The sequence below is a fragment of the Pseudopipra pipra genome, chromosome 8 (genome assembly GCF_036250125.1).
Source record: "Pseudopipra pipra isolate bDixPip1 chromosome 8, bDixPip1.hap1, whole genome shotgun sequence".
In the NCBI taxonomy this organism is placed as follows: Eukaryota; Metazoa; Chordata; class Aves; order Passeriformes; family Pipridae; genus Pseudopipra; species Pseudopipra pipra.
In genome coordinates, this window is record NC_087556.1 from 18,261,007 (window position 1) to 18,271,263 (window position 10,257).

The 10,257-nt window shown below is 40.5% G+C and overlaps 1 protein-coding gene across 1 annotated transcript; it reads left to right on the top strand.

The window, feature by feature from the left end:
- Window positions 1-5,379: 5,379 nt before the first annotated feature.
- On the top strand, window positions 5,380-9,853 carry LOC135417999 (beta-microseminoprotein-like). Its single transcript, XM_064662780.1, has 4 exons — window positions 5,380-5,516; window positions 7,889-7,988; window positions 8,526-8,628; window positions 9,500-9,853. The coding sequence occupies exons 1-4, from the start codon at window positions 5,514-5,516 to the stop codon at window positions 9,627-9,629; spliced, it is 336 nt and encodes a 111-aa protein (XP_064518850.1). The 5' UTR covers window positions 5,380-5,513; the 3' UTR covers window positions 9,630-9,853.
- Window positions 9,854-10,257: the final 404 nt, after the last annotated feature.

Below are 10,257 nucleotides of genomic sequence, written 5' to 3' on the forward strand. Positions count from 1 at the left end.
CCATGTGGATAAAAGTTTTGGCAGACGTACTGCTTAAACAGCCACACAGCACTTGGTTAAACTCACAAATATTTACAAAGTAAAAAATTAAAGAATACCACAGCCAGCTTTCCCAATAGCTAACAGAAAGTAAATATGTTTTTACAACTTTAGAACAGGATGCAAACAAAAGAGAAAGTCAAAATACAATTAAAAGTTAAACTTCTGCATCACATGGGAGAGAACCCCAACACAATTTGTGCATTGTTCTTCATTTTCCCTGCCACTCCTCGTTCTCATGCATGGGTTGTGTTGTATGGCTTGGTACAGATACAGAGAGATGTGTTGTTCAAGCCCTGCAATTACCAGAACTCCCCAGTCTCCAAGAGGTAGTCCCAGCACCTGCATTATCTGCAGGCTGCTAAAGGTCTTGGGGTTGACGAGCAAAGTCAGGGCTTGAAGATGCCTCAGACTTTGGCACACAGTGCAGAAAGGAATGTCTATAGCTAGAAATAAGTACATATTTGCTGTCACTGGACCAGCACAGGAGCCTGAAGCCCCCAGACATACTTCCCTTCCCGCTTGGTGTTCTTTGCTGGTCAATGCATTGACAGAACACATCACTTGCCTATTAGCGTATTTATTCATTTCAGGGAATTCAAAATCAGCTTTACTATAAATAATTAATTATAAACCAAGGGTCAGAAATAAGCACACTATGATTACCCATGCCACCTAAAAAGACCTTGTTGTAGTGAGTCAAATGACTTACTGCAATAAGCTGTGCAAGCAGGAAAAAAATAACAAGGCTGATAAATTCTGTTCAGGTAATTAGAAATCCTAGGAAAAACAAAATCCACAGCAAAACTGGTAATCCTCTAAAGGAACTTGGACACACATGGTTTCCCTCCTGTGGATTTGACCCTTCTTTGATCCAAAAAGTTCATCTCTGATGGTAAAATCATGGGTTTGGAGAACAACCACTACCCTGGAGTTCCCTTGGTGAGGTGTAGGAATACATACTGTGTGAGGAATGGGGGAAGCTGACTTTTGTGTTCCGTCTCTAGGTTCTGCGTTCTTCTACAGTCAGGTAATAAGCTCTAAAATTTGAAATCTCTGACACACTTAAGGAAGTCAGCCAAAACCATGCATCAAGTCAGCATCAGAATGAAAAAATAAAAAAAGTTCCTGAATCACAGTTCCATGGTTTTTTACTTTAGCAAAACTTTGAAACATGAAACTCACAGGACTAATGAAACAGTGCTACCCTCCCCCTTTTGTCAATAGTTAAGAAATTAAACTTCTCATATCAATTGTTGTATCATAGTTGATAAAGCAACATAGAGCCAGGATGACTGTGAATTTATGTTCCAAGTTAGATCCAGCAAAGCCTTTCACCAGGTGAGTTCTTGAGAACAAGGAGTGGCTCCACTGGAGATAATGGGCTTAAGGATGTACACAAGTGGTTTGCTTCATCCAAGCCCTAAGATCTATTTTGAAGGCTGCAGAAGTTAATTGGAGTTTTACAGCTTTCTTCAGAAGGCTTTAAACCTATTTAAACTAAAGATTGTACTTCCAACATTCAGGAGGTTTAGTTATCTGTGTGACTTATGTGCAAATATTTACCTGCATGATAAATAAATTCTATGGAACCAGGAGTGAACTTAGCAAAAAACTTATTCTCTCATCAATTATTAATCTTCCATGAGGACACCAGCTCTCTGGCTGTTCAGGATCTGAAAGGGAAAGCTTTTTTGATGGAAAGTAAGAACACTGAATCATAGAATGGTTTGGGTTGAAGGTGACCTTAAAGATCATATAGTTCCACCCCCACCTCTGCTATGGGCAGGGACACCTTCTACTAGACCAGGTTGCTCAAAGCCCCATCCAGCATGGCCTTGAACACTTCCAGGGATGGGGCATCCACAACTTCTCTGGGCAACTTATTCCAGCATCTCACCACCCTCACAGTAAAGAATTTCTTCATAATATCTGTCTTAAATCTGCCCTCTTTCAGTTTAGAACCGTTACCCCTCAACCTATCACTGCTCTCCCCATCTTTCCTGTAATCCCCCACTAAGTACTGGAAGGCTGCTATAACGTCTCTCCAAGGCCTTCTCTTCTTTACTTGCTGCAGGTCGACTACTGCTGGAGATTATACATCAGTCCTTTCCTGACTACAACAGTGAAAATCTAGCCTAGCAGATTACAGTACGGTGTTTCTCTCCAAGGACATTATTCTAAACTCTTGCTTATACTCCAGAGTTACTTAACAGTATTGAATTTAAATTAGTTTTTAAACCAGGGCAAAAACATTTAGTTGCACTTAAAATGAATCTCTGTAGCAGTTTAGCTGAGAGGGAATTTACTTAAACTACTGTTACTAAACTGCTCGTTAAACCTAATGCTTGGCGTAAATCATCATAAAGTTTACCTTTAAAATAAAATAAGAACACTCACTAGGTTTTACATCAATTTAACTGGAGGATTTTTAAATAGCCTGGAAGTGAAACCAGATGGATGAGGCTTTTCTTTCTTTCTCCAGCTCTGAAAATATACTCAGTGAATGGCCTGGTAACAGATTACCTTTAACAGCAAGTTGCTGGCAGGTCATGAAACAACATTTTGGGGACAACACGAGGGTAAATAAACGGCATCATCCATCACCACAAAACCACCTGCCCTTTAGAAGGTCCTAGAAAGGTACTTCTAACCAATAAAAAAGTAATACTATAATAGCTGGACAGGATAACCTTTTCAGAGATTCCTCCAGGTGTCAACACTTCAGAGGAAAGTCTTCCTGAGAAGTTAAAAGAGACCAGACATGTTTAGCAGCATTCAGCTGGGAAACTAGGAAAGTTCTAAGTACGAAATTCTTACAGTTGTCCTACCAAGAAAGCCTTAAAAATGTTATCTGCCTTTTAGTAGTCTTGCATTCAGAAAAGGCAAATCTTCAACACTGTTTTCATAATCCAGCTATCAGCTTCATAGGAATATTGAAAATTATCAGAAATGGCAGAGCTGATCACAAGGATAATACACTTTTCATGGGAGAGCTTGTCAGGCAGTTTTGTCTCTCCTCATGCTACATAACAACTGGTGACAAGCAAATTAGTGCAGTGCTATGGAAGCAATCACTCTTGGAAAAAAAGTGTGTTAGAAAAGGAACTCACTGAAGACATAGCCAGATCTAAGACTTTAAGAAGGGATTAAATTCTTCTAGAGCAAGATCTGTGTGTCCTGAGGTAGGAGGTTCAAAGGCACACAGGAGCGTCAGCTGAGCAGCAGACAATCCACAGCACAGCTGGCAGAGCTCCGGCATCTTTGTCAAGAAATCACTGGCAGAAGAACAAGGTGTTCTGCCTAACAAGCACTTTGAAAGCAAAACCAGTCTTGCTTTGAGGTCTCTGTCAAAAAACCACAAAAAGACTGGCATAAAATCTCCTGTCAAGCCCAGGGTGACCTGGTGTTAGCAAAGCCCATGCACATGGTAGGTAAAAGGAAGGGAACTGTTTTTACAGTGGTGCAAGACATAGGTTGGTGCACATCAACTACAGTTTCTCTACATTTGTATGAAAGCCTTATATCATGAGACCTGGGAGAAAATATACAATCATTGCTGATAGAGTTTCCAAACAATGCTTAATATGACAAATAAGGACTAAGTCTTAATAGTGAAATAAACTGTTCTTACTTAATTCATGCTTTAGATACAATTTTTTAAAAAATTTTGGAGGAATTTTTTAAAACTCTGTAAAGCATAAAATTTGTACTAACAACAGCACCCCTGAGAAAAATTTAGGGATGTAAAGCAAATGTTTTCTATCTAAAACAATATGGTGCTTAAGACAGAGGATGAGATGCCTGGATATATATACAGGAAATGTCCTTCATAGTATCCGAGGTCATTTCCACAACACTTACAAGCTTTTACACTTCGTTCTGTATTTAGATTTGAAATGAGATACTGTGAGGTTGGAGGCTGTTCAGAAATGGGTTGCAAGAATGAAAGGAAATCTATGCTACAGAACTGAAGACAAAAACTGCTGTGTTCCCCTGAGAAAGGTTGTAAGCTGACTTGACACACTGTAAACAAAGACGAGAGGAAGACTTTTATGATAAAGTACAATAATCTAGTATGCCAGAACCAAAGGATGAGAAAGGATATTTATTGAATTTTTTCAATGAAAACATGAATATCATGAAATGTAAGTTTTACAATATAATGATTATATCAGAAAAAAATAAAGCAGGTGTATAGTCTGAAACCTGAATGCTTAGTAACTTTTCATTAATTATGGATTTCTTACTAAAGGATTATCAAACCTCAACAGACTTCAACTTCAGCATTTCCTTTAGAGAGGTAATGGAATTACATTGTGATGCACTTAAGATTTATTTTGCTGAATTCTTTGGGTTGAATGGTTATTAGTACTCAGCAATACATAGTGCATAGGAAAAAAGGAATGACAACTTTTCTTGCCACCATTCCAAAGTATATAACTGTATTTAGTTTACTCAAAAAAAAAAAAAAAAAAGAGCCCTAAATGATTTAAGTTGTAGTACAGCCAAATTTTCTTGGATTTCTGTGTTCAAAGTTTCTAAGCTTTAAAATCATGTGCTAAATGATGTAGCAGATGACAAGTGCCCCACAGGGATGACTTTCAAATTGCTTGGAAGCATCTGCAACAAGTATTTTTTAAATATAAGTAGGGCCACAGTCTGGTATTTGTTTCTGAAAAGATGCTGCAGGAGCAAGAAAAAGCAGAGTACTTGACTAGCACTCTGAAATTTATAATTTCTTGTGAAAGTTTTGCACACATAAAAGTGATCATATACTCTATCACGGTTATTCAACTCAAAGCCTGAATACTGCCATGGGAGTAACAGCAGGCTTCTGATTGGAGAGGAAATTCTTATTTTGGTTGAGGGGAAAGAGAAATGTTGTAATGTGATCCAGCTTTGATTAAGGTCTCAGTGTTAAGTGGTTTTAATACTGGTAATGGCCAAGTACGTTCGGTTGGTTATCTTTCAGTGCACACTGCAGCATTAAGCGTGAGTTTGCAAACATCCAGCAAAAGCTCCTGTTGCTATTGACACCTATTTCACTACTCTCAGCGTATTCCAGCCCACTGATAGCAGAAACTATTTAGCATGCACTCCTACCACAGCTAAAAGTCACCTAGCCATATAATACTGCCTACAGCTTAGCTATCAATACTTGTGTTTCATCAGAAAGGCATTTTTTCTAATCATAATGCTTCCAAGAAATGCAAAGTTCTAGACTCAGCATTTTACTTAGGTCAGTGTTCTACAGAATCAAATATTTTCTCATTGCCAGCTGGCAAAGTTTCAGTGATTTCTTCAGCTATTTCAACATAACTGCATTTTAAAAAGAGCAGGTTCTTTTTGCCCCATCTAGACTTGAACTGCATAACATAAAGGCACCAAAAATTATTAGCTCTCTGATTCCACATTAAGCCCTTCAGATTTCTTCTGGAGACTTGGAACTCTTTGGAAGCCAAGGTTCCACAATGGTAAGTCTAAGGTTTAGATTTTTCAAGGGGATACAGATAGATATTTGCTTTAAAACTGCAAAAGAAGAATATTTAAGGGAATAAATTATGTACATATTTCAACTGTGGACATATTGTATTTAAAAACTGCAGGATGCAAAGGAAGTAAGACACCTTCGGGAAGATTACTGCAAATTTTGTTCTTTGTATTTGAATTCTTTGCAGGAAACTGTACAGATTAGTCTTTCACTTGCTGTTATCCTGTCCTCAGAAATGGTTGTGAAATCATTCAGAATTTTGTAAACATTTAGGACCATGCTTTTAAAACCTATCAATGTGAAATAAAGTTTAAAACATAATGGCATTATAATGAAAGAAATGTATATTTTGTCTGCATATCCTGTCTGCTCTTTTCTTTTGATCTCTCAAGTTGTGTGCTGTTTCAGCTCTTCAAGCCTCCAAACGTGTTTGCAGAATCTGAATCAACAGTTAGGTCGAGCTAAATAGGTAGACAGAGCTTCTGGCCTAGTTTTCCTCTAATTTGTGCTCACGTAATCCCTGAAGGTACAGACATCAATTACTACCTTTGATGAGAATCTCAGGAATGGCATAAATTCTACAGAAGAAGCAGTACTTTCTATGAGACATGCTGACTCATAAATAGGGAAGAAATGATCATCTGCTTCTTTCTCTGCTTAAGCTTTACTGCTAGATTTCTGCTACTTATCTGACATATCCTTTGGCTGCAGCATGAAGTCAGTTCAGACAATGACTGAACAGCACAGACTTACCCCTATATCTCTGATATCCTAGATTCAGTGGAAGTTCCAGAACGTTGATCTTTAGAGAGAGGAGCATGCCCAAGCTCATCTGGCTGGCATTTCTAAGAACAGCATGACAAGGACAAACGTTGGAACAAACAAGGGATAAAACATTCACAGAAGACAGCACAGCAAAAGAAGCATTTTAGTAATTCCAACAGAGACATGAGGGACATGCCATGGCACTGTATGTGCTGTTGCAAACTGCTTGAACCAGTGTGGAGGAAAGCCACCCCCAAACTCCAGCTGGATGTCTAATGTACAGCAAACAGCATCCCAAGCATGTTGAGATAGATCCTGTGTGGAAAGCCACAATTCCCTGCCCTCCCAAAGCCTGGGGCAGCTGCACAACACAGAGAGCCCCACAGATTCATGCCAAATGCACAGGGAGCCTCAACAGAGACCAGCTGCAATGTTTCATCCTACAGCTTCATGGAACAGGAGCTGCTTAGAGATTTTCTTGTGGCCAGGCACCATGGAATAGAACAGTTGAAGAGTTTAAGTTTTTCTTCTTAACTTCTCTCGTTCTGGGGGTGGTGCTCAGCATGGCAACTGCCTCTGTTGTAGCCTAAAGCTTCAGGAACTAGAACCACTGTGGAAATTCAATATTATACCCTTACCAGACCACTCCATAAATCCTCCTCCTCCCTTTCACTACATCAGAAATGTCATTCAGCCCCATAAGAAAGCAGCACATCAAGGATTAAAATACCAAGTTTTTTCCACAGCAGCCAGAGGAGTTTTACCTTGGTTCACCATCTGCCTAAGGTTCAGGACCTTTCAGTGTCTTTCGGCATTTGTGATTCAAGCAACCCAAGGCAGAAAGCAGAGGTGCCTAAACCCAAAGCTTCTCCCTGCTATTTTAAACTCCATTTTCAAGCAGCCACAGCCTCTGAAGTTCAGAATAGTAACTTGGAAAGACCTACTCATGTTAAAATCCTTTCATGTTAGCCTGCCAGTGCTATCAAGAAAATCTATATAACTTCCTCCATTGTTTCTCAGTCTTTGGCCATTCCTAAACTTTTGCCTTAAGTTATCCAGCTGGAGCAAGCCATCAAAATAATCCTGTGCTCTCTCATATTCCTCCAGTCCCTCCATCAGAATAACCATCATTACAAAGTTATGCAGGCTTTTTCAAAAGAAGTGCTGGTTGTTCAGCAGGTTCCAGAGGACATATCTGAAGAACTCTAACAGATGTTTAGCTGTTGCCAGCACTAGTCAAAAGGAAGTATGGCCTGTGAAGAGTCCAAACCTGTGTATGCATGGTTTAACAAGATGGCTCAGGTGAAGCTGAGCACAATGTGCCAGATATTGTCCTAAGACATCAATTTGTATCTCTCTTCTCTACCCAGCCACCTATTTGAAAAAACCTATGTCATAGCATTTTGTATGTTCCCAAGTACAGGAAAAAGTAAGCAATGCAGTGAAATACCTGGAGTGTCCTTTTCCACTACTTTCATGTACACATAAGGTTATTTGTAATTTTGGTTCAGGTTCAGTGACAGCTTTTGAAAACAGAGATAATCAACGTGGAATTAAAGTCATACCATGGGCTCTGTGTTTCTTTTACAGAAAAGCTTTCTGGCTTTCCTTGTTGCAATGGGCATCATCGTGGCCCTGGGTGATGCATACTGCTTTGGTAAACATTACAAGCCAGGGAAGGCTGACAAAGGTAAGAGCAGACAAGATCCTCTCACTTGATTGCTCCGTAGTAGCTTGGCTCTGTGTGGAGCTTCCAGGAAGGGCTCAAAACACAAGGGAGGAGGGAGATTTCAGAAAGACACAAATAGGAGGTTTCAGCACCGAGGTGACAAAAGTAGGGGTAAAACAAAGTCTCACCCTGGACTGAGTGTGGCTGCAGCAATATTATTGCTATTGGTGGTAGGTTGCTATTGCTATTGCAGCACCTGGAGCCGACGCAGGAGTTGAAAGTAGATCTGAATAAAATGTGGTGCCAGGTGGCAGACCTGGCTGTTTGGGTGCTCACTTTCATCCCAGATCTGTCACACGGAAACCCTCTTTAACGAGTAAAGAAGAAAAGAATTCACAGCCTCCAAATAATTAGGCTAATAACACAGAGAACAAAATTACTTCTAATTTAATAATGCCAAGAAAAAAATTTTCAGAAAACTTCAAATAATTTTTAAACTTTTCAGCCTTTAGGTGGAGGCTTAAAGAACATGTTCTGGTTTGCTGCTGTCTTCTGCAGGCTGTATGCTGAATGGAAAACTGTACCCCCTTGGACACATTGAGAGGACAGAAGATTGCTACAGATGCGACTGCAGCCAAACTGAAATGAGGTGTTGTTCAATGTAAGTTTGAACTTCTGGGTACCCTCACTGCCCATAGGACAACCACAGCTTTCCATTTGCTGGGGATAAGGACACAAGAGAGCCTTTTGTCCCTCATGTCACAGAGCAAGTGAAAGCCACATAGAGCTCTTGGCCATTTGGATCCTTAGCTGTGTTTGCCTTGGCTCACTTTCTGATGACGAGGAGTGGACACAGAGCCTTCCAGGCACATCCAGGTGGTGCTTGCCTTGAATTTTCTAGGAACTTGTGAACTCCTCTGCCACTGCAGCTAAATCTTTCCTTAGATGAGAAAGGGAGGGTAGGAAAGAATTATTTTCACAAACGACTTCAACGAAATTCCTCTAAAGGGCTTATGATGACCCTAATCCCTTTCCGGAGGTGCTTGTCTCCAGTGAAAATGCTGACCCTAGAATGACAAGGCTCTGCTCTGAAGTCTCTCTCCAACATTCTCCTTTCCTCTCATCCTGCCTTCTCAAAGGGCCAAAAATGGCTTGATAATGATCTTTGCCTTTGTTTAGGTGACAATCGGTCTATCAGGAAACAGCTACCCCCTTCTAAGCAAATTGGAAATAATGGAAACTTAATGGAACAAAGATGAAACATGCCAAGCCCATGCTTATGTCTGTAGAGTGCAGTGCTAGAAATCCCCATGCTAGTGCTGAGCATCCTGGTACATGTCCACAGTGCAGTGCAGCAAGGCATCATTCGAGGCCCTGGAAGCTGCAGCTGGGTTGCACTCAAGGGAGCTCAGCTGGTCTAAGGCATAGTTTCAGAGATGTCTCACTCAGCAATAGTTGAAGCCATAATCAATGAAGTATTGAAACTTCTATTGCTGGCAAGCTAACATTTGCTTTCTCTTTGCCAATGACAGATTTTCTACTCCTGTTGCTTATGACAAAGAGAACTGTGAAGTCATTTTCAATGAAGAAAGATGTGACTTTGATGTGGTGCAGAAGAACGACCCCTCAAAGAAGTGCTCTCGAGTTGCACGTGTGGGCTAAAACGTGGGCTAACACCTGCTCCAAACCTCTGCACTGTGGAATTGCTCCCCTTCCTACACATGCTTTGCCATCACAGAGAAGTACAATGACGTGGGAAATCTACTTGTTCTAATTCAGCATACAAGATGCATAATCACATACAATGTCTCCTTTCTGTAATATTTGCATGGGTGTCGCTGAGCTCTTTTGACTACAATAAATCCAGATGAAACATCCATAAATGCTTCATATTGATGTTTCTTTTTCTGTAGTGACATGGGGCAGTGTCACTTTCCTTGAGAAAGGGATGCCTTTGCCTCACTACTCTGACATGCTGTGCACCGGTACCCTGGCACAAGCCACTTTCACACTTGGCAGGTTCTGTTCTAGCCAGGTGTCAAAATCCATTCTCACTTGGAAGGGATGCACTGACTGGGACATGTTGTACAAGGGCTCCTTCTCAGGGCACACGGAACACACCTGAACTGCTGTAGGAGTTTTGGTATCTCCTTCTGTGCTGCTAACACTTCTGATCCCTGGAAAAGCAGTGAGGATGTGATCCAAGGAACATCATCCTTTTCCTCCCAGTTTTTTTCTTAATTTTCATCAATGTTGTCGTCCATGTGCTTCGTCATTGCAGCAGAGCCTG

Coding starts and splice junctions, on each gene's coding strand:
- LOC135417999 (XM_064662780.1), top strand. Junction 7,989..8,525: donor GCCAGGGAAGGCTGACAAAG/GTAAGAGCAGAC, acceptor TGTCTTCTGCAG/GCTGTATGCTGAATGGAAAA. Junction 8,629..9,499: donor GAAATGAGGTGTTGTTCAAT/GTAAGTTTGAAC, acceptor TGCCAATGACAG/ATTTTCTACTCCTGTTGCTT.